This window comes from Rousettus aegyptiacus, unplaced genomic scaffold (assembly GCF_014176215.1).
Source record: "Rousettus aegyptiacus isolate mRouAeg1 unplaced genomic scaffold, mRouAeg1.p scaffold_m13_p_11, whole genome shotgun sequence".
In the NCBI taxonomy this organism is placed as follows: Eukaryota; Metazoa; Chordata; class Mammalia; order Chiroptera; family Pteropodidae; genus Rousettus; species Rousettus aegyptiacus.
The window spans coordinates 35,576,529-35,602,712 of NW_023416286.1; the positions used below are offsets into that span (position 1 = coordinate 35,576,529).

At 40.4% G+C, this 26,184-nt stretch overlaps 1 protein-coding gene and 1 pseudogene across 1 annotated transcript in view; both read right to left on the minus strand.

The window, feature by feature from the left end:
• LOC107504120 (prolow-density lipoprotein receptor-related protein 1-like) overlaps positions 1-25,754 on the minus strand; it is a 34,660-nt gene extending 8,906 nt beyond the window's left edge. The window contains 25 exon segments of the mRNA XM_036228313.1: positions 34-189; positions 281-488; positions 1,503-1,686; positions 2,078-2,298; positions 2,882-3,066; positions 4,045-4,084; positions 4,086-4,227; positions 4,449-4,578; positions 5,413-5,651; positions 7,238-7,339; positions 7,342-7,446; positions 7,956-8,150; positions 9,495-9,707; positions 10,377-10,688; positions 15,234-15,458; positions 16,895-17,020; positions 17,814-18,048; positions 18,898-19,066; positions 19,380-19,473; positions 19,476-19,547; positions 20,208-20,411; positions 20,993-21,118; positions 23,218-23,335; positions 24,338-24,477; positions 25,616-25,754. Of these exon segments, the coding sequence (XP_036084206.1) occupies positions 34-189; positions 281-488; positions 1,503-1,686; positions 2,078-2,298; positions 2,882-3,066; positions 4,045-4,084; positions 4,086-4,227; positions 4,449-4,578; positions 5,413-5,651; positions 7,238-7,339; positions 7,342-7,446; positions 7,956-8,150; positions 9,495-9,707; positions 10,377-10,688; positions 15,234-15,458; positions 16,895-17,020; positions 17,814-18,048; positions 18,898-19,066; positions 19,380-19,473; positions 19,476-19,547; positions 20,208-20,411; positions 20,993-21,118; positions 23,218-23,335; positions 24,338-24,477; positions 25,616-25,754 (4,080 nt within the window).
• Positions 11,284-11,402, minus strand: LOC118609826 (annotated as a pseudogene).
• Positions 25,755-26,184: the final 430 nt, after the last annotated feature.

Below are 26,184 nucleotides of genomic sequence, written 5' to 3' on the forward strand. Positions count from 1 at the left end.
TAGGGGGAATATTTTGAAGAGTACATTATAGACCTTGAGTCCATTAGGCTGTTCAAAACACTTGATGAGGACAGCCCTGTTCTTGCCTGTCATCTTCCTCATATGCTGCACTGTTCTTGTCTTCATCTGAGACCGGAAGACTTCATCTTCCAATACAGCAACCAAAAAGAGGCTCTTGATTTCTGTTAGCTACAACGTCTAAAATGGCGAATGTGAGGTTTCTGCAATGAGTTTTACACAAGGCGCATAGCACTTCATACAAACCTAAAGCCAAAAGAACACTTATGCTAATATTGGTACCATCTAGATTGGCAGAACCGATACACTGAAATTTGTCATCAGACCAGAATATCTTCCAGCTCAACTGGTCAAGAACTATGCTAGTTGGCCAGCCAAGACCTTGACTGATGAGCACTTTTCTGCTGCTATCATCCATTCCAGCTTGTTCTATGTGGGGCTCTCCTCCAATTTCAGACCAGTACATTAACCTATGTGGATAAAAGTCAGCTTTGAGATAAAGTATTACCTCACAAAAAATAACATCAATTAATTCCTGAAAACAGTGATTTGCAGCCTAATTATTTTTTCTTCAAACTTAAACTTGGTCTGTTCCATAAGCATAATTGTGAAGCAGTAAAACTTTTCCCTTGATATTTTATGGTGGTTGTTTAATCATCATTTGGGGGTAAAATATTATGACAGTTGTACAAGAAGGCAAGGAATACAGTACTCCTTAAGCCATGGAAAATGTCTGGGGAACCTGACAATCTTTTCCGGGCTGAAAAGTAGGCTAGTTCCACAGACAGACTTGTGCCCCAGACCTTGTTCTTGGCCACAAGCTATTAGATACATCAGAAACTACTGCCAGTTTCCTGAAGACCATGTTAACAGATTCCTGGTTGAATGTATTATAAAGGTTTAAGAAGCAGAAGTAGAGTATCCAATCTGGATTACCTTTGAATCCTGAGTTTTTCTTTGTCTTATTCTTTCTTTCAATACACATATGGCTGTCCCAATGAGGGCTTGGCTCTGCCAAGTAGGAAAAGTTGTCTCTTAAGTTCCTGGCTCTTTACTGAGAGAAAGGACTCTAGATAGAAGAACCCAGGTTCAACCCTAACACACAATTATTCACCCCCTGCCCCACCACCAAGCACATTATTATAAATTAAACACTATCTCTAGTTCCATTCTCCCCCCTCCTGCAATATTAAAGCCATAAAAATTCTCCATTCAGAAGTATATTTGTTTATTTTGGCAAAGGAAGTATAAGCGGGCCACCAAATTAGCAACTTATATCTTGCTTAACTGAAATAAAGGACTTTCTCCAGAAGATTTTAAAATTACTATGTGTGTGATTGACCCACAACACCATAAAGCCCGAAGTAAAGCCAGAAAACGTTTCTATTCACTCGTTCTGTGTTCAGTGAACTCAACCAAAGAAGAACTAAAGAGGAAAAACAAGCATAAAGGACTGGACCAGGAATTGTGATGCTTACGCTCACCCACTTAGGGAATCTAAAGCCAAAGATGGTGGTTGGTTCAGGTCATCATTGAGGACAATTATGTACTCAGATTTTTCTCTCCAATTAGCAGTCAACTGAATTGCCAAAATCTGGCCAGCTGTCCCATCCATCCAGTAGAGATTCCTCCCAATCCAGTCTACCACTATACAATCTGATTTTATCCCTGAAGAGAGGAAACCAACATGTGTACTTACCTTAAATTATAGCTTTTACTAGGTTTGAGCTCATGGGTATCAAACTAGCATGCCCTGTTAATTAGTTTTTCAACTATTAAATGCATCTCCATCAGGGCAGTCTTCTTTAAAATGCTCCAAAGCACTATTTGTAGAGGAAGATGCCATTACAAATATTGGTCACTGGCTGATAGTTTGGTTGACTCCTGTGTCTATTGAGATGACAATACATATTTCAATTTCTAACTAACTGGCAAGCCTTAATTCCTTTAGCTAAGGAGATATAATTAAACCAATATTTAGAACATTAATGGCCACTCATTATATTTTCTAACTAAATATAGAGCAAGATGAGAAATTGCCCTACACAAAGGGACATGCCTTTCACCACAGTCCCTTTCTTCTTTGTGTCCATGCTTATCCACTTCATACCTTCTGCACTGAGGTCTGTCCAGAAGACCTTCCGATCCACTAAGTCATTGTCAATCGATGAAATAATCAGGTTCTTGTCTGTAGTTACCAGAATATCTTCTTTAAAGCTCTGCAATCCATAGAGGAGTAGGTTACACTGAATTGCCACAAGCAGGATTGGTTTGGTACCTATTGAATGAGAACTGCTTTCAATGTGGCCTTAGGGGTTGAACAGTGAAACCCAGCATTGGCTAAGGAATTAGAGGACAAAGTAGCCTTTGCCTGCTCATTGCCAGGGCTATGATACCAGCCATCTGGTATCTAGGTAGCCCTTCTCTGGTTAAGTGAATACTCACAGTTTTAAGATACTTTGTATGAAGGCATGATTAGCTTAAATTAGAAACCACGCTTCTAACTAAATATTTTGGAGGTAGGTGGGCAGGAAAGAAGTGCTTGTCAGGACTTTCAACACTTATAATAACTTCAGGTGAAGGTGACCCATGGATACAGAGGCCAGAGTTATGGTTTTATTATAACTAATAAGTTATAATAATGCCTTAATTGGTAGATACTTTCAGACTCAAATTCAGTATGAAATACGAAGTATAAAAAGGATGCTTTGGGATTGTGCTAGGCTTGCCCTGAAGACAGGTAAAGCAGGCTGGGGCATTTAAGACCTGAGAAAGAGAGATTTTCATCGGCATTCTTGGAAGATTTAGGACTTCGAATCTTATGACCCAGGGCCTAGAAGATGTCCCCAGCTCCAGTTTATCTGTTGCTTTACAGGTATGGCCATCAGGCTCCAGTGAGTAGCCAGCATGACAAGGGCAGCTGAAGGAGCCCTCGGTATTGATACAGATCTGACTATAAGGCCGACTGCCCAGCCTCTGGCACTCATCCACATCCTTGCAAATTCGGCCACTGCTCTTCAGTTCAAAGGCTTGCTTACAAGCGCATACCTGAAAGAGGTTGGAAAACATTAAGACTTAATGAAGACAGTACAACATTGATAAAAAGGCCTTGACCTTGCTATAAAAAGCCCATGGCAATACACTCAATTTCAGCAACTCAGATGGTTCTCAGGACCAACTTTATTTTGAATACAGTCACTCTCTTCTTATCAATCCTCCCACACACCTCACTCCCTTGCCACCACCATGTGTCCTGAGTTAACAAAGGTGTTCAAGTTCAGACAAGGACACATAGAACCCCAGCATAATCAGTGAGTGAAGAGGTACATAGACTTAACAGAGCTGGTTGTCTACCAATAGCAATGTTTCTATGACCAGACATCAGAACATAATTTTCTTCTACTTGCCCATCAGAACCAAGGTCACTATGTTCAGCCAACTAGTAATGCTAGTTGAAAGTACAGGCAGTCCTCAATTTAAGACCCATCCCATTAGAAATACTTGTATGGAAGGGACTTCCACAAAACCTGCTTGCTTAGCCCTAAGTGTCAACCAGAGCTCACAGCTGGGATGGGAAAAACTATGGTAGTGGAGTTTCTGGAGGCTGAGTGGTGACAGAATAGGGAAGGAACTGGAGAGGACTCTCCAGAAGCCTGGAAATGCTCAAGCCCAGAGCCATCAGTGGACGGATGAGGACAGCTCTCCCATGTAAGACTTAGAGCAGTGGTCTCCAACCTTTTTGGTACCAAGGACTGGTGCTCCTCTGAGAATCTAGTGCCCAATGATCTAAGGTGGAGCTGAGGCAGTGATATTAGTGCTGGGGATGAAGCTTTGCTTGTTCACCACTCACCTTTTACTATGCAGCCCGCTTCCTAACAGGCCAGGACTGATACCAGTCCATGGTCCAGGGGCTGGGGACCTCTGACTTAGAACTTAAGGAGCAGTCAGGGAGAGCCTGAATGCGGAAGTTGCCCCCTTTCACTAAACCAAGTTTAGAGATGCTAGAAAAATAACTGAAGAACTCACAGGCCCGCGTGGGGACTGGTAGCAGGTGTGGGAACACTGCTTGGCTGTGTGCTGATGATGAGCACTTTCCACCTTCATCAGAGCCATCTGAACAGTCCTCTTTCCTGTTGCACACAAGGCTGAGGTTGAGGCAGGTGTAGGAGTGACACCAGAACTCAGAACTCTGGCACTTCTTAGGAGAGCCTGGAGAGGATGACTTTCTGCTTTCACGGTCTACTCCTCAAACACCCCTCCCACAGCAAGGCTGCCCTCGTGTATAAGATGCCTCCATTCTGGTAAAGGAATGGGTATCAGGTCCTGTAGCATTTGATTGATGAGCTGGTTTCTCATGCTAAGCAGAAGCAAGAGGTAGCTGCCTCTTGAAGCTATCTGCCTTCCCCCTAGTGCAAGCCCCCCACACTCACATCCAGCCTCATCACTGCCATCCCTGCAGTCATGCCGCCCATCGCATTGCCACGAATCAGGCACACACTGGTCTCCACTGGCACAGGACCACTGCCTGGAGCCACGCCGAAGCTCCTCAGGGTCACAGTTCTGAGGAGGCAGAGAGAGACTTAGCAACGCCTATATTCAGCAACTAAGTCAGGTAGAACCTAAAGACTTGGATGTGGCAGGAATCATAAGAAACTCTTTCTGTAGCTAGAATTTACAGGAAGAGTTCTTGGTGATACAAACATGGGTGGGAAGTGGGAAGAAATGTCTTATTTTGTCAAATCAGGAAATCTTAATTTAAGAAGCATAAGCAAAACAATCTGCTCCAGAAACTCTTCTCTAAAATTCTTCTCACCATGTCGAACTCACATCCTAGTACATTAATATTTACAACATATTTTTTTACCTAATCTGACTTGGATACTCAGGTCTGGAGCAGAATGTACAAGAGGAAGGGAGGGGACATCTGTGGATATGCTGTATCCCAGAGCCTTTAGATCTTCTTTTGACCCCTCAGGTGCTACAAGGCACACCTTATACCGATTTTACTAATGAATAAATAAAGCATTAAGGAGTAAGCACTTTCTTAAGGTCGAATGCAAGCAGTAGGCTTCAAGCCCAGGCTGTATCCTGCACAACATGGTAACTTTAACGTACTTTATGGGAACAGATAAGCATCTCTCTAGGTAGGACATTTAAGCCACGGCCTTCAAGGACTAACACTTACAAACCTACAATAAAAAACCTCTTAAAAGTTTAACTTTCAACAGGAGGATCTTGACACTTGGAACACGTTGGTATAATTACAAGTGGTTTTCTGGACAGTAATTATGGGAAACTTCTCTATTCTTGATTTCCTGAGTTTTCTATAGGGAAGTGTGTGTTACTGTTGTGATTAGAAATCTAGTTTATTTTTCTGCAAGAAGACTGGACTACCTTCTCATCACTTCCATCTCTGCAGTCTAAGTCATGGTCACATATCCACTCTGCCAACACACATTCTCCACTTTGGGGGCACTTCATCTGCCCCGATGGGCACCGCAGGGGCCAGGCAACAGGACAGCTGTCTTCATCTGAGTGGTCCAGGCAGTCTCGGTTCCCATCACAATGCAGAGAATAAGATATGCATTGGCCATTCTCACATCTAAATTCAGATGTGCCGCATTTTTCATGAACTGAAAAATAAAGCATTAAGTAAGAACTCAGGTGTAGAAATGAATCAATGGCAAAGGAAGCAGTTTGAAGACTCCTGGTCTTCTGCTGTCACCTTGGGAACTAAGCCTCAGCACGTATTAGGGCAGAGAGAGAGAGTTCAAGTACAGTGCTAGGCCAGAAAAGTCCTACCAAGCTAGCCCAGAAAATCCTCTCTGTCCCGGAGAACAAAGGCTGAGGGACAAGGATGGAAGGATACTGGAATAGGAAGGATAGTGGGATTTTCCTCTGGGCCTCTTAATATCATCCACGAAAAAAGAAATTCCCCCACAATACCCAACATACTCTACAATTTATGTTCTTGGACTCAATTCCTACAGATAGAAGTTGCTTGAATTGGTTCAAGAAAAAGGGCCAGGTCCTCAGCAAAACTGTAAATACATATTGAAAAGTAATTTATACTTTGGGTTCCTCCCTACTTCCTTCTCATGTCTCTTTCCTCCTGATGTCCTTCTCATAAGCCCAAGTTCAGTCATATGCTCCAGCTACCCAGTTGCCTCCACATCCAAATCCATCATGATACCTTACCCAGACTCCTCTTCTTCCCACTTCAATTCTCCACATTCTCTCTTCTATCCTACTCTCACAAGATGATTAAGGTCTTTGAAACATGTCATTACTAAGAATAGAAATAAAGATTACATATCCCATAAAAATAAAGAGACAGCAATGACATCTACAAATGAGATGACCCATCCCAGGAAGAAGATGTAGGACCAAAATTAAAATCTTCAGGGAGATAGATTTTAGCTCTGTAAGAAATAATCCTTGATTTAGGGAGTAGATTTGTTTTCCACTTATAGAAATCTTCTTTTCATGCAAAGGAGAATGTTGCAGCATGATCTCCAAATCCCCTCTAACTCTGAAACTTTCATCTTAGTTTGTTAACTCTGCAGTAACTAGTCCTCATTCGTGGATTAAGTATTTGCACATTCTCCTCCTTGCTAAAATTTATACTCCCACACATCCATGGTGATTTTCCAAGATATACAAAGCGGCAAAAATACTGAGTTGCCCAACACATGTGTTTCCAGCTGAGGTGGGACGAGGCAATGCTCTGCTGTCATTTCATTTCTCATACTATATGTGGGTGTCCTTTTTGCAGTCTCTTTACGGTCATACTTATCACATTTTTGTACTTTTTGGTGATTCTGTTGTTTAAAATGAGTGTAATGCTGAAATGCAGTCTAGTGTTCCTAAGTGCAAGAAGTCTATGATGTGCATTATGGAGAAAAAAGTGTGTGCTAGATGGTCGTTGTTCAGGCATGATGTATCGTGCCATTGGCTGTGACTTCAGTATTAATGAGTCAACAATATACATTAAGTTGTCTTTAAATGGAAACATATAAAACAAGGTTATATAGTTATTGATTGACAAAAACGTTGTGACCAGAGACTTGTAGAAACCTCATTCTGTATTTATTCTAGAAGCAATGATTCAATATCTGCTAATTCAGTGTCCGTAGCAACTATAGAACATAACTACATGAATAAGGAGAATCAATTGAAATACAGTTTCAAATACTCTAGGAAGTTTCATGGAACTTACTACATCCTTGTTCATCTTTTTTGTCAGAACAGTCTGGGTAGCCATCACATAGCCAGCTCTCAGCGATACAGCAGGTCTTGTTGTCACAGCACAGAGAACAGTGGGCTTCCAGCAGTCCACCTCGTCAAACCCATTCAAGCACTGCTGAGCCCCAACACAGTGGTATTTCTCCTCAATGCACTTGCTTCTGTCCAGACACTGGAAGACGTCTTAAACGGAAAGTGCCGAAAACTAGTATCATGCACTCAGTCATGCTGAAGGTTCGGAAGTAGATCAACTTGCCCTCACTCTGGAGTCTGAGGGGTAAATTAATAGACTGCATGTTATTTGGGCTCTATATTTTAATTGATCCATATGTAAGCTTCAGTAAAGTGCTTAGGTCGATTAGGTTAGCAAGCCGAACTAGGGTGTTTAAATATGACCTTACATTTGGTTGGTTACTTTAACGACTTGTTAGAACCCTACCAAGGTCACTCTGTGACTCTGGCTATGTAAAGGCAGATATTGGAATGCTAAAGCAAATTGGAGGAAACAAGGAAGCCATAAAATGAGCCCTCACAGAATCTGTATTCTGACAGACTATGAATTTTATCTATGATAATTTATCAAGGGAAAGCAAGTATAATTAGAATAAATACTCTGGCAATTCACGCCATGCACCCAAGTCTGACTCCATGTACCTGGAACAAAAGACTAAGAAGGGGAAATGGTGACAGACCTGATCTGCTGCGGAGCTGGGAGCAGTTCTCTTCATCGGAGCCATCCTGACAGTCACGCCCACCGTCACAGAGGTACTCCTTAGGAATGCATTCCTTCCCATTCTGACAGAGGACAGAAGATTGGGTACAAAGTAGAGGGAGTGGTGGGGGATGAGTAAGATGGGCGCTTGTGGCTGCTCCTTCAACCTTCGGATCTAGAATAAGAAGCTGCTTCAGCAAAGTGGTCCATTAGATTTCATCAATGGAGATGTGCTTTACTGCGCCCCACCCCCAGAAAACCACGTTGTGGTTGGGTAGCTACATCTTCCTACCTTATAGGAAGAAAAAGTAAAACTGACTCAAAGACTAATCTTTAGATTAAGTGTGGTACATTTGCCTATAATCTAATGGCTCTGAATTTGGGCAAATTGATTTCTCCTTTCAGGTCTATTATCTTTAACCTTGTTTCCACCCCCACCCCCCACTTGAGAGTGAAAAATAAAGTAAGGTACTGAAGACAGGGACCTGCCTTATGCAGTTCCCTGCTATAGCATTTTATAGTCTAGACAGGGGTCAGCATAAGGTGAACACTCATTTGTCGAGATGTGTAAATTACCTTATGAAAAGTTACCAGTTAATACTCATCAGCAGTTATTGCAGCATCCTAGCAAATGTGTTAGTGGAATAATCAAAACTAGATTTGCTACCAAAAAGTTAACTGTTTACTGGCATACTTTACTACCTATGTCCTATACCTAATGCTTCTTAACCCTTAAGACACGTTAAACCAGCCAATGAGGGAATAAGTAAGGCAGTTAAGGCAGGAAAGGGAGATGAGAGACCTCTGTGGATTGGGTACATAAAAAAAGGAATACTTCCATCCCTCTTTGCTCTTTGCTCCTGTTCTCCCTTGGAACTTCCAGCCACTTCTGCTGACAAAGCCATGAATCCTATGATAAGATTTCTTCTTTTTTATCCTCATGATCCAAGATATCTCTCTCTCTCTCTCTCTCTCACACACACACACACACACACACACACACACACACACACACACATATATATGTGTATATAACCAGTTTTAATGGGTTAATCTAAATGACAAGGCATAGCTTCTACAGGAGGAGAGCATTGCCCGGCCTGGCATCCACAGCTCCAGAACCACTTCACAAAGTGTGTTCCATTAGATGCCACTGCTGTGGGAAAAGGAGTTCCTTAGTCAAATCAGTTTGGGAAGCTGCTTTAGAGCAAAATCAGTGGCTCTCTTAACCGCCGGATTAAGAGCTTTAATACACTAATGTGCAAGAGGATTCTCAAAAGGTGCGCAGAGTTCTCAGATTATTGCTCAGGGACATGTGCCATTTAGCAACTCTGAAAACCATGCTAGAATCTTCCTCTTCCAGGACATGGACAAGTTAGGGAGAAGGCCTGCTGAGCTGTGGGTTGGAACAACTGCCAGTACAAACATAAAGATATCCAGGATTTTCTCCTATAAAAACACACTGAGAATAGCCAGGTAAAGTGGATCTTAAAGAATAATCTCACAGAGAAAGACTGGCCTGGACCTTCCTGGTTCTCTGCCAGGATAATCATTTTTCTCACATGTGGCTCTTTTGACACTGAGAAGGGCTCCAGCATCCTCCTGTTCCACAGCACAAGAGCTGCTCCATTCACAGTCACCAGGTAGGGCTCGTGGGCCACTATAAACCCATCACTCCAAGTCTTGTTCAAAGTATATGTTCTATTTTTTAGGAGACTCAGACTTTGCAACCCTAAGGGAGAATCAGGTTGTTATGAGCTGATATAGAAAAAACAGCCTGTGACAGTGGAATATCATTTGATGCAGGTTCAATGACCCCGAACTGAAAATAAGCACAGAGTTTTCCTATCAAGTTTTGTAGGTTTTAGTTTTATAGTTAAAGATGGTCCAATGAAATGTGTAAAGCTCCAGGAAAAAGAGAGGCTTAGGTCTGCCATGTGGGCACATCAGATGAGACTTTACCGTCTTCCCTGTGTACACTAAAACACCTGGCATAGCTGCTAGGCCTCGAGGATGGCTTCTCAGTGAGAAGGCCACTAAATCTGGCTACAACATATAACTTGTACCAGTTATCAAGTTATAGCTAAAGTACCTGTATTTAATTTGCAATGAAAGTTTGGTTCCATTACGTCTTATAGAAATAGAAACAAATTCTGAACACTGTGGAAAGCTACTAAGTATGTTATTTCTTAAGTTTTGCTTTGTAAATCATAAATCTAGACTTATAGATGAGAACCAAGGTTGAAGTAAGTGACTTGTGCCCAAACTTTAACTATGAAAATAGGAAATTTGAGCTTATATCTGCCTAGTTCTAAGAATAACCAGAATCATTTTATTAAAAGCAAGACTCTCACTCATCCCCTAAAGCTTCTACTAACTGCACTGTTTGTGTGGTGCTTACCTAGACCTTTGGTGGTCCAGAGGATACTAGATGAGCCAAGGTCTAAGGCCATGTGGATATCTGCTGTCCAGGTGCCTCTCCAGACTTCCTGTCTGTTTTTGCCATCAAGGGTCATACTTTGCAAGTGCTTCCTACTTTCTACCCAGTAGAGCACCCTCTGTGGCCAATTGAGAAGAAGATGAAGTATAATGCTGCTCGTTCTGTAGAGTGTATGTGTGTCTGGGCCAGTAATTCTAGTCTTTTGGATAGCACTTCTGTCACAGGGCAGCCAGTGTAAGTTTCCAGTTGATATGTCCACATTTGCTGAGCAGACTGTAAGGAAGAAAAGCAACTCCCATTAGAAAGAGCACTCAAATATATTCATGTCCTGTCTTAAGCTTTGGGTAAAGGGTAAGTAGACAACTGGGACATGCAAAGACCAGTCCCTAATAAGCCTACACTCCTGTTTGCATGATGAGTCCCATCATGTCTGCTCCGGTTCCAGCACCTTTGTCATATGTGCTCATTTGATCCCTGCAATTTACTGAATTTCATAGGTTAGATATCCAAGAGGCAAGGCTCGCATTTGAATGCAGGCAACTTTGGATTCACATTCCGTCTTCTTCACTGGCAAGTATAAAAATCAATCAAGTATACATCAATTGACTAGGACTAAAATTGTTATAGGAAAGCAGAGATTGAGCTAAAGTGACACTATGCCAGTGGTATGAAAGGTCATTGGCAGAATGGATAGCAAAAAGATCTACAACTAGAAGGCACATGATAGGGGCCAAGTATATAAAAATCTTGAGGTGTTGGTATCTTTCTTTCTTTCTTTCTTTTTTTTTTTAGGTGAGGCAACCCTTGGTTAACCGCACAGATAGCAAAGACCTTCTCAGCTTATAATCTCTTACTCTTTAATTTTTTACGTCTACAGCACCTGGCATTCCTACGTAGTCTTCCATCCAAGTTCTAACCAGGCCCAACCCTGCTTAGCTTCCAAGATAAGATGGGATCAGGCTTGTTCAGGGTAGCATAGCTGTAGACGAGGTATTAGTTTCTAGGTGTGAATAACAGAGTTAGGCACTAACCTACAAAGCATTCCCTCTACTCCTATCCTACCCACTATAGCTAGATACACAATCGGCTCTAAGCTAGGTATCACCTAGGGATGCAGTATAGCTTAAAGGTTAAGAGCAATATTAGGCTAGCAAGTCATACTGCCTTGTTTGAAATGCTTTTCTAAAATAAGGTGTCTGTTAATAGAAACAGTACTTCTCTCATAGAGCTGTTATGAAAATTAGAGTTAATACATATGAATAGCTTACAATAGTGTCTGTCATTTTGGAACAGTGTTCATAACAACCAACTGTTAAATTCAGGAATTCTGTAAGCTTGTTGTTCAGTATAGCCATTATTAAAAACTAAATTATATAAACTTAAATCATATTTGAAATAAAACTAAAATACTCATATCATCATTTATTTTCCTACATTTTACTGTTACCTATGATCTTGGTTATTGACGGCAATTGTATCTGTACGGAGGAAATACCGCTCATAGACGGCTGCTGCACACTCCTCCCAACTCCATGTTTAGCGATGTTTTATCAGTAGCTTGAAATCTGGCATTGTGGGAGTATTTACACTAACGAAATAACAAATACTAAAAATCAGGGGTTTATTTGGTTTCGATTTTGTTTTCTAAATCTAGAACTGGCAAATAACAGCCCTTGGGCTCAATCCAGCCTCTGGTCTGAAAGTTTTAGTGGAACACGGCTATGGCCTTTCACTCACATATTGTCTGTGGCTGCTTTTGAGATTCAATGGCAGAGTGCCCAAAAAGCCTAAACTATTTATATCTGGTCTTTTATAGAAAGAGGTTCACAACCCTTGCTCTAGATTTAAGAAAGTGATAAAGAAAATAATATTGCAGATTAAACTTGCAAGTGCTATGTCTATAGTTATTACACTTTAAACACCACAAAAACTTAAGCAAACATTTTTCTAATATTTAAAAGCTATTACCCAATTCTACTAATAAATAAGTCATTTATGTCATTGATGAACTAAGTCATTGCTTTACTTTCATCTCACTAATTTATAGAAACGAAAGTGTCAACATTCACATCAAGACTACATTCACTTAATAATGGCATCAACTTCTTTGCCAAATTAGAAATCAAGCATGTATTCATAATCAGGTTTTGTTGTTTCTTGATTGAACTGCAAGCACAAAATGGCTTCGAGTCCAAGAATTCAGAATGAAAAGGCAATCTGTGAAAATCAGTTGGCCACATGAAATTTACAACCGAGATGTCATATTTCTTATTATTTATAAATTGTGTGTTACCCATCTTTTTTATCTATAAGCTTTATTGTAAACATATGTAGGTGTATATATACACACTCTTCCCTTCTAGAGAGTCAGTTGTTAAATATATCCCAGAACACCACTGAGTATTATATTAAGAACTCAAATGTCAACTACCAGAGAGGTTGGCAAACAGGCAAGGCATGAAAGTGGGGCATGGGTGGGAAAATGTGGTAGCCAGTACATATAGGGCTTAATGCGCTACAAGATCTTCCTGCTTCCTGGGTGTTAGGGTGAGAACATGTCTTCACTATTTCTCATGTTTACATGTGGAGGAACTTGCCTAGAATTTTGCTTCTGAGTTCTTCCCACATTCCTCAAGTCACTCTTGCCCAGAAAAGAAGTGACATAAGGTCGGCAAGTTAGGAACAGACTGGCCTCACTCGATTCAGCTTCTCTCTTCTTTGTGGGCTCTGCCATCTGCAGAGAACCTGTGCTATCTTTGGAGTTAGATTTAACCTTGGTGCTACACAGATTCAAGGTTGAGAGCCCAATTGTCAGTGTCACAGAATGTTCTTTGAGCAGCTCTACACAGGTTCTTGAAGACACATACACTTTTCTAAAACAGAATTTTGAAGGCTTCCTGTTTTCGATTAGGAATTTCATCTGTATTTTCCAGCCTAGATTTTTAATATGAGGACAAGATTAACACACCAAAGAAAAAACAACTCAGATGTCAGTGTGTTTTGATGTCAGGATAAGTTGAAAGCTGATGCTCATGGATTTTAAGGAGGCACTGAGATCTTTAAACAGGTCTAGATAGAATGGCTCAAGCTGATTACCACCTATAAAAGGTCTGCCTGGCTCTGTCAAGCTTCTGTCCACTGTATAGGAAAAACAGTCTCTTTTACTCATACCACATACTTCTAACCACATGTGTGAGTTTTTCCCCACACCAAGCAATTCAATTAGATTTTAACACTACCTATTTGGAGTTATCATCAGATCTCAAAGATTAAGGGCTCAGTCTCCCACTTCAAACATCAATCTCAAATCCCAGGTTGTCACTTGCATGCTGACTTACTGGCTCTGAATCAAGGTTCCCACATACCCCTCATTGGGTTTGATAATTTGCTAGAATGGCTCACAGAACACAGAGAAACGCATCTGCTGGTTTATTGTATAAAGGATACAGGTGAACAGCGAGATGAAGAGATACACAAGGGAACATCTGAAGAATCCCAAGCACAAGAGCTCTGTCCCCACAGAGTTGGTGGGCACCACCCTCCCAGCACATGGATGTATTCACCAACCCAGGAGAGCTTTGTGTCCGGTACTTTGAAGATTTTTATGGAAGTTTCATCATATTTGCATGATTGATTATTAACTCCATTTTCATCTCTTCTCCCTCTCCAGAGAATGGGGAGTGGAGCTGAAAGTTCTTTGCTTCTAATCATAGCTTGGTCTTTCTGATGACCAGTCCCCATCTAGGAACCACCAAGAATCACCTTGTTAGAATAGATGCCCCTATCCCCCAGGAAATTTCAAGGGATTTAGGAGCTCTGTCAGATGATTCCGTCACACAGGAAATAACAAAGGTCTTAAGAACTCTGTGCCAGAAACTCAGGGCAGAGACCAATACGTACATTTTTACATAATTTCACAGCCACTTACCAAAGGGACTAAATATTCAACACAAGAGGAAACTCAAGTAAAATTGTCAGCCTCTTACAAATCCTTGATGTAATAATTGTAACACAGAAACCAATTGGCAAGAAGCAGCTAGCTGGGGTAAAGTAACACGTTAATTAAATGGGAAGAAATTCACCATGGAGAGTTTCCTAGGTAGCCATCAGATGTATCCCAAAGACCACCGCCCATTTCAGTTTCTCCTGAAAATCCTCTAGGTCAGATACTGAGATTCCTATGTGCCAGTCATTGTGCTTGCCCACAGGACCCTGGGTAGGGTCTACTGCTCTGCAGGGTGTCTTGGGACCTTGTATTTCAGTGCAGCACTTCTTACAGTGAAGGATACCCTTGGTAATTAGAGTACCCAGGGCACAGACATTCAGAAATCAAATTACTCAACCGGAGAGCTTAAGTCTCAGTTCTCCTTTATAAAGAAATGTTATATTTAGGCTGAGTACAGCGAGCTAAGGGTGGGGTATGTGTGGCATTTAAGTGTGTGGGAGTGGAGGGAAAGTATATGCTACCATATTAAGAAAACACCTTGCTAGCTCTCTCCAAACTCTGCATTGCGAATTACTTCTAAATTAGTGTAAGAAAATCTACAATGCAAGATTGAAGTATTTAAGGTCCATTTCTAGCCTACTCAGACTTAAGGCCAGAAAAATAGAATTTTAGTACTTTACCATTGACCGAATCAAGGTAGACTTTTAAAAGTCTAAGAACAAGGATAAATCAGAGACATTTAACATTTAAATTAATTAAAACCCACTCTTTGGCATTAAAGTTGTTTCAGATCAAGAACAGGTAGGTATTTTGGGCTAACTAATTTTAAAGTCAAAATAAAGGAAAAATCCAAAACTGCCACCCCAACTTACCCATATGCTCCGTCCAAATCTCTTGCTTTTCTCCTGAATAGCCAGTTGAGCAGAACAGCTGTCCCTGGGCATTTGTCCAGTAGATGAGGTTTCTTTTCCAGTCAAAATCCAATGGATAGATTTCCCTAGAATGCCCTTAAACTAGGGTTCTCTCTATTGCAGTTCCCATAAAACCGACTTTCAACAAATAGAGAAGTTTTCCAGAAGAAAACACCAGTTTTAACTCTAGAAGGGAAAAGAAGAGATTTACTGTTTTACCGTTTGTCAGGTAAGCCTCATGCTCCCTCTGTGAGCAATGCTCCTTTCCAAGCTGAGGCACCACTAGAAAGGGAACTTAATCAAGTTCACTCCTGAAGCACACGTGCGGCGTAAACACCCTGTCTTCCTTAGAGAAGGGAGTCATTTGGGTAAATGAAAGTGTTGTTCAGCTTTCTCAAGGCACAAATTCTTCTGAATTTCTGCTAAAAGGTTAACACAGAATCATGGGGTTTAGGGCTGGAGTGCTACTCCATTTGATTGAATGTTGTTAAGTTCTTGCTTATATCACACAAATCTCAGTACAAAGAATTTAAAACTCTATTGCCTTGTTAAAGAAAAGTTACTTGGGTGTTTAACTGTACATATAATGTTCCAAATACAATTTAAGGTGAAATCTTGAGTTTGGCACTATAGCTTATTACACTATGATTGCATCCTGTGGCTACCCTTGAACTGTGTTTTTTTAAAGGTAATTAGAACATAAACACATTTACATCATTCATTCTTAAAACCTCAATGTTCTCTAAAAGAAGTAATTTGAATAGAGATGTTCAATGATTATATAGCCTTTAATATTTCAAAGATAGAAAGCAACATGAAAGACTTATGCTAACAACCTTGAAGGAGATGCTCTGTTTGCAAACATAAGTCAGAACACACGATAGTCATAAGGCTATAGAGGATTTCTTACACCAACTTACTTGTTATTTTTTCACATAAAACTGAGTGGTGTAAGCTATTTTTTTCCTGTTTTAAAATGAATAAAACCTAAATATCTACTGATGGATAAATAAATGAATAAACAAAATGTAGTATGTATGTGTATGTATATATACATAATTTTATTTATACTTTAAAAATTAATTATAAATATAAAAATACTATTCAGTTTTAAAAAGAAAGGAAATTCTATTTTATGATGTAGATGAATCTTGAAGACATTTTGCTAAATGAAGTAAGCCAGTCACAGAACAAAAAATGCTGTATGATTCCACTTTTATGAAGTACTTAGAGTAGTCAAATTCATACAGACAGAAAGTAAAATAATGTTTGCCAAGGGCTGGGAAAGAGGAAATGGTTGGTTATTGTTTCAGGGACATAGAACTTCAGTTTGGGAAGATGAAAATTTCTGGAAATGGATGGTGGTGATAGTTGCACAAAAGTGTGAATGTTCTTATTGCCACTAAATCATATACTTATAAATAGTTAAAATAGTAAATTTTATAGTATGTATATTTTAACATCAGAAAAAAACTAATTGAGGTCTTTTGATAACAAAACTTGTTACCAAAGTAAGTTGTCAGTGTAAATATGATTGATCCAAAAACGGAAGCTACATTCTTCTCAGGCCCACCACAGAACGTGCCTCCTTGACCCGAACCCATTTCAACCACCATACTAACCACTACATGTACTGGAAGGTAAGAGAAACATTCTCTCTGGACAAACACACTTATAGCCCTTGGGAAGGATAGAGGACAGGAGACATAAGTGGCTACAAGATCCTGGAACACGCTCTGGGTCTCTTCCTATTTTAAAATAGAAAAAGGTTAGATATGATTTCAGATTTATTTATGCATACTAGTTCAAAATTTAACACTCAGGGGAAGCTAAGTCATTTTTGCCTTAAGAAGAGTCCCCGAATACTTGTTACCTAGGTTAGGCGTGCTGACCTTTGAAATTCTATGGTCTCCCATCATTCAGGTAATGATAATTTCCTATCTATAATAAGCTCGAGCCAATGAAACTTCAACCAACAGTATCTTCTCCCTTAGAATTAAGGCAAAATGATTCTCTAACTTGCTTATAGGAAGACTTCCTTAGAAGAACAGTCTAGGCTCTCTATTTTGTTTAGTTTCTCAGACCCATTTAAGAGGCATCATCTGAATTGAATCTGACATACAATTTCAGATTAATGAAAGCTTTTAACTCCTAGTCAGTGAATATTTGACTTCCTTCTATAAGCAGAATGCTGGGCTGGTTTAATTTTCTGTTATCAATTGACATTGTTAGTAAGTAAGTTATTCTAACCCTTTTGTAAATATCTTCCTACCTTCTTTGGTATATTTTAAATATTAAAAATATGGTAACTACACTGGACAAGCAGAAGCTACATGCTTGGAATGAGTTTCCCAGGGTTGGTTTTGTTCAGTTATCTTACTTAGAAGTCTTGTGTAAGTCTGGAATCATACCCAGAACATTCCTCCTGCCTCAAAATAGCAAGTTCCAACAACAGACCAGGTAGTAATCTAGGCAGTTTCTGTTTAGTGTTTAGTATGCATTCTGATTCATAAGCATTTCAAAAGCAAGCTGTCGACTTACACTTAGGCTGTTGGGATTTGTGGAGAACTGAGAAAGCAGATACAGAAGATACGGAAGTGTTTAGCAAAACTGCTCTCTCCTTTGAGGTGTGGGGTGATGTAAGAAGCAGCTGTATTTTATTTGTCCGGAAGAAAGAGTTCTCAAATACAGCTAGTCCTACTGGATCTTCATCTCCCAAGAAGATCTCAGGAAATGTGTGCCTCCCACTGCCTTCCACGTTTACCATCTCTATGGACTGAGGGTTAGAGAGTCTCATGAGAGCATGGAAGCATTAGCAAGAGGTGCTGATGATGTTAGTGCACCTCAGTCTCTTGGACACTGACTAAACATCTTCTTCACATGACAGCAACATGATAGAGATAAACTCATCTTAGGATTCATGGAAGCGAATGCCAAACCCAGTGGATTGGACTGTTTCTTGTACAATTGGGGTCACTGATATGTCATACAAGAAGCTACTATAACATATTGTCACATCCAGACATTGTGCCAAGTCCTTTAACTACCTTCTCCAATTGCCTTCTGAAATAAGCATTTTATCTCTTTTCAGAAAGGGCACTGGGAGCTCAAAGAGGCATCATAAGTAGCCAAAATTACAGCTGGAAATAACAGGCTTAAAAATATGACTCTCAAGCCTATGCTTTTAGCCATGAGGTCATAGTGGTACTTTAGTTTGATGCTTCCATAAAGGAGATAACATGAACTGTAATATTAAGAACTAGAATTATTATAAGACACTGAAGTACCTAATATCTGCATGCTTTCCAAGACATGGTCTGCCATTTTAAAAGGTTTTGTATCCTAGGTACAACATAGAACATGAGCTATGCTGCCAGGTAAGTCCAATGCTAAGTTTGACTGTAGAGTGCTTAAGAAAGTCACACTAAGTCTCCTAGCCTATGTTGACACAGTCTGGCTCTACCTAAAGACACTGGGCAATTACAGCTTAGGTTTCTCAGTTTTCACAGTCAGAAGATGTTTCACCAAGTTGATGTAAGACGTAAGAGAAATTTGTACTTACCCAGAGTGATCCCAAGCCCTAACCAAAATGATTTACCTTTTCCTCCTGACCTCTCTACTGTACCTCTTTATATTTACTGGTCCAGTAGAGCCTGCCAGTCACATAGTCAAATGTCAGTCCTACAGGTTCCTCCATGTTTATAACTGCAAGCATCTTCCTATCAGAGCCATCCATCCCTGCAGTTTCAATAGTCCTCATGCCTTTCTGACCTCGATTTACCCAATACAAGTACCTGAGAAAAGCAAAAGCATGAAGTGTTTGAGAATACCCTAGTTGCATGTACATTATTCTGAATAGCCGGGCTCCCTCAGCTCTCTCATACAGGCCTCATATCATTTCAGTCCTAAGAATACTGGAGATTTCTGCTCTTAGACTCGGTAGACTTTAAAAAAAGTTTGGCTCTATTATTTTCCATTTAGATTTCAAAGTTAAGACCTTTTTGGAGCAAATGAAATCCAGGTTGAAAAAGTTGAAGTGTTCTCTTATCAACATAAATATCCAAGATTACCAATGATTTTGGATATATTCCAAAAGAAACACTTTACTTCTTTGCAGGAAACACAACTAGCTGCTCTGGCACAAGATCCTTTTCCAAGATTTTGACATAGCTTCTGCCATCTCTTAAACCAGCACAGATGACCTTGCAAAGCTGCTAGCCCAATACAACTGTCCCATAAACCAGTCCAAAGAGACATTGTTCACTGTTTTAAGTTCTGGGGACACAGGTGAGAGTATTATGTTCCTGTAGTCTTCTACACTCATCTTAGCTTGAGAAAAAGACTCAGATAAAACTTTCCTACAGCTCCTGATTTCAAGCTATACAGTGAAGCAAACAGGACACCGGGAATGACTGTAAAGGTGTTTCTAATACTTAGTGGGCAGGAGGGAAAAAGAAGGACCTTGGCAGAAGCATAACCAAAGAATGCAAGAGAATGTCGCCTCCGTTTGGGGCAATCTTTATTACAGCTATCTCAGGTGAATTGTTACGAACTCTACTTCTTCACCGCTATCAGTTAATCCCCACACTTATACAGTGAAGCAAGTGCCAGTACCCTTATCTTATAAAGAGTGATTCAAAGGAGTTAACAGTTTGCTCAAGATTACTTACCTAGTGATTCTGACTAACCTTGGGGCTGGCTAACCTTGACCTGAGCCCAAAACTTTCTGTACTGCTTAATGGTGATTGAGTTCTCAAGCTATACTCTACAAATCTCCTGTAGAGCATACAAATTATATAGTGTCTCATACTGGGATTTTATGTACTTTCATGATGAGTGAGTCACAGAGGAAGCTATCTGGATGGATACATTTGCTTCCTATACTATATTTAAGGAGCTTTAAGAAGCTAGAGCTCTAAATGTCAAAAAATATACCTAGGTAGAGAGGAACAAAGTTTGACCTTCCAAGGACAAATACATTTAAGACTTCATCCACCCAAAAGTACATGCTTCTCTCAAGATCATATGCAATGGAAGTAGGCCTTGATTTTATAGGTATCAGAGTCTCATAGATGTCTGTTCCTTGATGTAGGACACCAAGCTCTTGATTTGCTGCTGTAAGAATTTTAACAGCACCGTCTGCAATAGAAGTGGAAGAGAAGCAGTGGCTTACCTTGAAACTCTTTCACACCATTCTCTTTAACTAAAGATGTTGTCCTATTTTCCATGCCAACATCTACTTATTCCTGAAGTCTGGAATAAGGCATATCCAGAGGAGATCTAGTAGACCACCATAAATCTCAGCTCCTCCTCTGAACTCCAGCTCATTAAAACTATCTTTGGAGATTTTATGCCTTATTTGATTTCAGATCCAGCCCTTCCCCTTACCTAGACAGAAGTCCTCTCTAAGCCTCATACATAGCAGCCAAAAAAATTATGTGTCCCATCATTAAAGAAGCATAGGCCAAGTTAAAATTACATTGATTGGGTTTCTGGAGCATCTAGTTGTATAGCCAATAGAATAACTAAGTCATTTTATAGACTGATAGAAACTGACACTCAAATTTTCCAAGGAATGTTATAACAGCAGCTTCTTTCTAGAAAGAATAAAGTCATCTCTAATTCTGGACCTTAAAGTGAACCACTTAGATCACTTTTACCTATAATTACTGCTAAGAATAGAGCAAGAGCTAGGCTTTGCTTTGGGTATTAGAACTCACCTATAACTTGACAGTAGATGCCATTATAGAGCTGGTGACCTTGAATACACCCACAGGAGTAAGAACCTGGTGTATTATGGCATAGCTGGCCACAAGGACTATATGCCGTAGAGCATTCATCTATAACTAATAAGAGAGAGCCAAAAGTTAGAGAAGGTCCAGGAACCCAGGTGAGTATTTTTTTCTTAAGCCACTTTTCAGATGTTCACTGGACATGTATTTTGTGGAAGCCACTGCGCTAGGTGCTGAAATAGATAGTCCTTGCCTCAATATTATTCCCACGTACACGAATATACAGTGAAAATGTCAATATAAGGACTCCAGATGTTTGACTGGTACAGAATATTGATCCATGTTACCTTAGCAACACTCTTGGGAATGTATCACTTGTCAGGCCAGTCAGATCCTAATTCAGAATGTCGAAGTTAGAGCCTAGAGTTCACTACTATGTCATGGGATATCTCCTCCAAGATGATGGGAAAGAGTTAAGGCTCAGAGATATAACTGATATAATTTAGATAAGGTACTATTATTTTTTAAAGCCAGATGGCAGGGACACTTTAGAGTATAAGTCATAGGACTAGGAAAGATTTTTTGTTTGTTTAAGCAGGAAAGAATATAGGTCCTTAAAGGCATGGCCAGGAAAACATTATTCCTCCAAAACCACAAGGTCCTGAGGTAGAATAATGCCTTACTGGCCCTGGAGAAAAATATATGGCTACAAGTCAAGTTCAGTAGCCAATCAATCACTATAATGTGCTGTAACCCAAGAAGAATGCCGCAAAGTCTAGGCATGTGTGTAAAACCCAGACCTCTCCAAGGTCATGACCAGACACTGACTTTATATTTCTAATGAAGAATTAATAAATTTAGTTGTCTTTTCAAAATAGGCTCATTAAGAATACTTGATGAATTCTTAATATAAAAGTCATTGTTGAACATAACTCGGATGTTAACTAATAAACCAGGGCCTTTCTTCTTACATCCTTCCTACCTAAGCGGGTAGGACTGCAGGTGGAACTCATGAAGAGAGAGGGAGCTTTTGAATAGGGGTCAACGACCAGGTGTAGGGTGGCAAAGTTGATCTACCTTTTAGGCCAAAGCATCAAGACGATTTTTTACCCTCCTAATCACATTTTAACCTAAAATATTGTCCTATATTTTTATGGACAAATGCTACAAAATAATATCCATAACTTGTTCAGATTATTACTGAATTGCGAAGATACCTGAAATTTATTTTAACTATTCTGGCACCGTAATCCCACTTTACAAAGGGGAGAAATGAGACTCGAAGGACTGAGCAACTTAGAGAAAGTCAGCAAGGAGGGACAAGCAAGAGTAAACATATCATGACCTCTAACTTCGGAATCTGTCCTGCCATCCCTGCTGTCATAGACCTCAGGCATGGCCGTGAAGTAGCAAGTATAGGTATTCCATGATAGAAAACCTGAAACCTCATAAAAGAAAGATGCTAAATTGAACATTTTCTCATTAGTCAACTGCTGACATGCAAGTCCCACAAAAGAGAATGATAACAAGCATTGGCGCGAAGGGAGAAATCGGAACCCTTGGGCTCTGCTGGTGGGAATGTCGAATGGTACAGTCGCTGTGGAAAACAGTTCGATAGTCCCTCAAAAAGTTAAACACAGAATTTGCCATGTGATATAGCAGTTCCACTGCTGGTACATATACCCAAGCGATTTGAAAGCAGGGTCTCAAACAGATACTTGCACACCGATGTTCATGGTAGCAGCCAAAAGGTAGAAACAATCCAGGCGTCCGTCAACAGATGAATGGGTACACAAAATGTGATATATTCATACAATGGAATATTACTTGGTCTTAAAAAAAGGAAATTCTGATACATGCTACAACATGGATGAACCTTAAAGGCACGCTAAGTGAAGTAAGCCAGACACAATAGGAAAAATATAATATACAATTCCACTTATAGAATAAGCAAATTCATAGAGACAGAGTCCATTGAGGTTATCAGGGAATGAGGGAGAGGTACCTGGGGAGTTATTGTTTAATGGGTACAGAGTTTCTATTGGGATGATGAAAAAGTTCTGGAAATGGATATTGGGGATGGTTGCACAGCACTGTGAATGTAGTTGATAAGACCGAATTGTACACTTAATGATTAAAATGGTAAGTTTTATGATATGCATATTTTAATATAATGAAAACCTTTTAAAAAGATGAACCAAGTGAATTCTGACCTCCACAGCTCTGACCGTCCAGCTGTAACTGCCATCCAGTTCCACATGAACACTGGACACCCCAATTTGTGTCACTGCACTACCCCTCACAGCCTCATCGGCCAGAGAGCAGTTTTTACTTGGTAGAGACAGGACAGTGATCAGTAGTACAGGTGAACACAGTACAGAACAAATGCTTTACAAACCATGTTGTGTCAAAACCCTCTATACTTGTATGAGGAATAGATGACTAGTTAAGAATAACCGTTGACCTAACCTCTTTCTTAGGAACCTGGAGGCTTTGGGGGAAGACTGTAGAAAAGGGAAGGTTAGGAATCACGGAGCAGGAGAAAAGCATTTCAGTCTGGACAATTTCAAGTACTGGTATATTTTTCCCCCCGGAGGGACCATCAACCTCTTCTCTATTTTCTCTAGAATTTATAGAATTTAAAGGGCCACTGGGACCCTTAATTTAGAAAGTGACATTATATTTTACTAATGACTTATCTGTACAGAACCAGAAACCTGTACTTTGTCTCATTGTTTATATTCTTACTATCTCTTTGTTCCTTTAGGAAAAAGCTTTTTTTCACAGCTTTTAACAGTATTAATGAGGTTTCATCATACATGTCTAAGACAAAATTCAGGGGAGAAAAAATGGAGAAAAATGGCAAAATGATCTCTGCCCCAAATGATTTTTGCAGTAAGAACCACAGGGTTTAAAAGCTGAAGCTGCTTGCTCAGTAGTCTTCCTCCTCCCCTGGAAGTAGTCTTCCTCAGCCCTTTCTCTGTTAATTCTTAGGAAATTTGCCATTTGTCTGGACAAATGATCTGTTTCTCAGAGGCAAAGTCTGTGTCCTTTATTTCAAAATTTTAGGAACAATTCAGTTTGAGGCATTTAGCTAGTCTGTTTCCCTAAAGCTACACTGTGAGAATAACTCTCAAACTTTTGACAGCCCATATAACATTTGCTCACACTCAGGAGACCAAAGCCAAGGAGTAGAACTTGTAAAATGTAAGGGATCCATCTCTGAAGGATGACTGCTTACGTAAGACTTTTAGTCCCAGTGTTTTCTCAGAGGGTGAACCCCAAAGGTAACTAGGGCACTGAGTTATTTACTCTCTTTCTCCCTTCTCCCACATAAAGCCAAGCGATTGGTTTCTTACCACATGTAGTAGGCTCATCAGAACCATCTGCACAGTTTACTCCCCCATCACACATCAGGGATTCTAGGATGCATTTCTCTTTGTCACATCTAATCATGCCTTCTGGACAGGAAGCTGTACAGGAAGTTAAGCATTCTTGTTCACTAATAATGATGGGTAGAGTAGAAATAGACAACTCTTATGGTGGGTAAGGTGGCCATATTTTTATAATACAAGAAATTCTAGGTAAGAAATAATTTTTTTAAGCAGAATTTTCAGAAAATTTGGACTTAAGACCTGAAAACAAAGATGTTAAGACATCTGGGCACTGGATTAAAATAGTATTAAAACTGAACTGAACAAGTATTAAATAGCTCTAAATAAAATGGAATGAAAGTCAGTCAACACTAGCCCTAAAGAAGTTTTCTCTTAAGAAACTAGATTTATACCTTATTTTAAAAATATTAGAATCTGAATATTTAATATTGTAGATTTAATTCAGTTTTCTTGTCCACAAAATGAAGCTAGTAAATAAGGAATCCTAAAAGGAAGATTCAAGGATTAAATGAGCGCAGAGCCACTTGGCACAGTACCCACCATGCAAATGCTCATAAAAGCATTAATTCTTTGCTCCCTCTTCCAGCAGATCCTTCCAGAAAGATCTCAACCAGGTTGTAGTCAGCCCTCAAAGACTCACACTGCTAGGTGAGTCACACCTGGAGACCAAATGTGCATATAGATTCTATACATTATCTGCAGGTGGGTCTCAAACATAACTTTCCAAATTTAGGAAGTAACAAGAAATGTATTTATTAACAGTCACTTATGTATTAAATTTACGGTCGCTTTCTCATAGTCTGTCAGTATACAAAGCACAGTGGTCACGTGCTTTTCCAAATTAGACGTTATAGAGATGTTTTCATACCAGAAGGCATTGGAAGGCACCGTTTAGTGAAAACCACAAATGGCTTTAATCCTATTTCAGGAGGAGTGCAAACAGACCCCACAGAGCAAGGGCTTCCTGCAGCAGCAGAGCTGCTCCACCAGGCCAGGCAAAAATCTCCGTAGTTAGCATTCCTCCTGGAACACACACAACTCAGGTGTTAAGTGGCACCTTGACCAAGAAAGAGTCTGCCTAAGATAAAATGATTTAAAGCCTACCTTTTGCCCAGCGGGGGGCCATTAAGAGCACCAGGAGGAATAGGCAGGCCTAGAGGTCAGATGGTTAGATAAACTCTGGACACCTCCTACACCTGGCTATGTCACCAGCTACCGACTTTGAAAACCGTGGGTGTCTCAGTCATCCTGGACCCCAACTCAGCTCTCCTCTGCCTTGCGATCTGCAGAAGCCTGAATGGTACCAACCGCTGCAGGAAGTGGCTTTCTAAGTGCACCTCAGGCCCAAGCCCCATTTTCCCGAGGGTTTTCTGGAGCGTGGCAGGGCTTTCCAGGGTGCCTGGCCTGCAAGAGGCTCATTTTGCTGCCTGGGAAACCCTAAGCACCGGGCCCATAAGCGACCAGGACTAGAAAGCGAATCTCACTCGGAGTGGACGTAGAGGTCAGGAAGAGCTCGGAGGGAGGGAATGCCCCACGCTCAGGCTGTACCGAGAGCTCCCTTTCCCAGCCATTTGAAAACTGGAGAGGGAAAGACACCGAATTAATCAGTTGAGTCCCCCTACCCTCCCAGCCACCCAGGATAAAGAAATAGAGAGCCTCGAGAAACGGGGGGGGGGGGGGGGGGGGTACAAGACTCACCTGGTGGGCCCTTCAGACGACCAACCTCTCCCTCCTAAATTAAAGGTCACTGCAGTGTCTGTGGTGTTTGTGGGGCACACAGCCAGG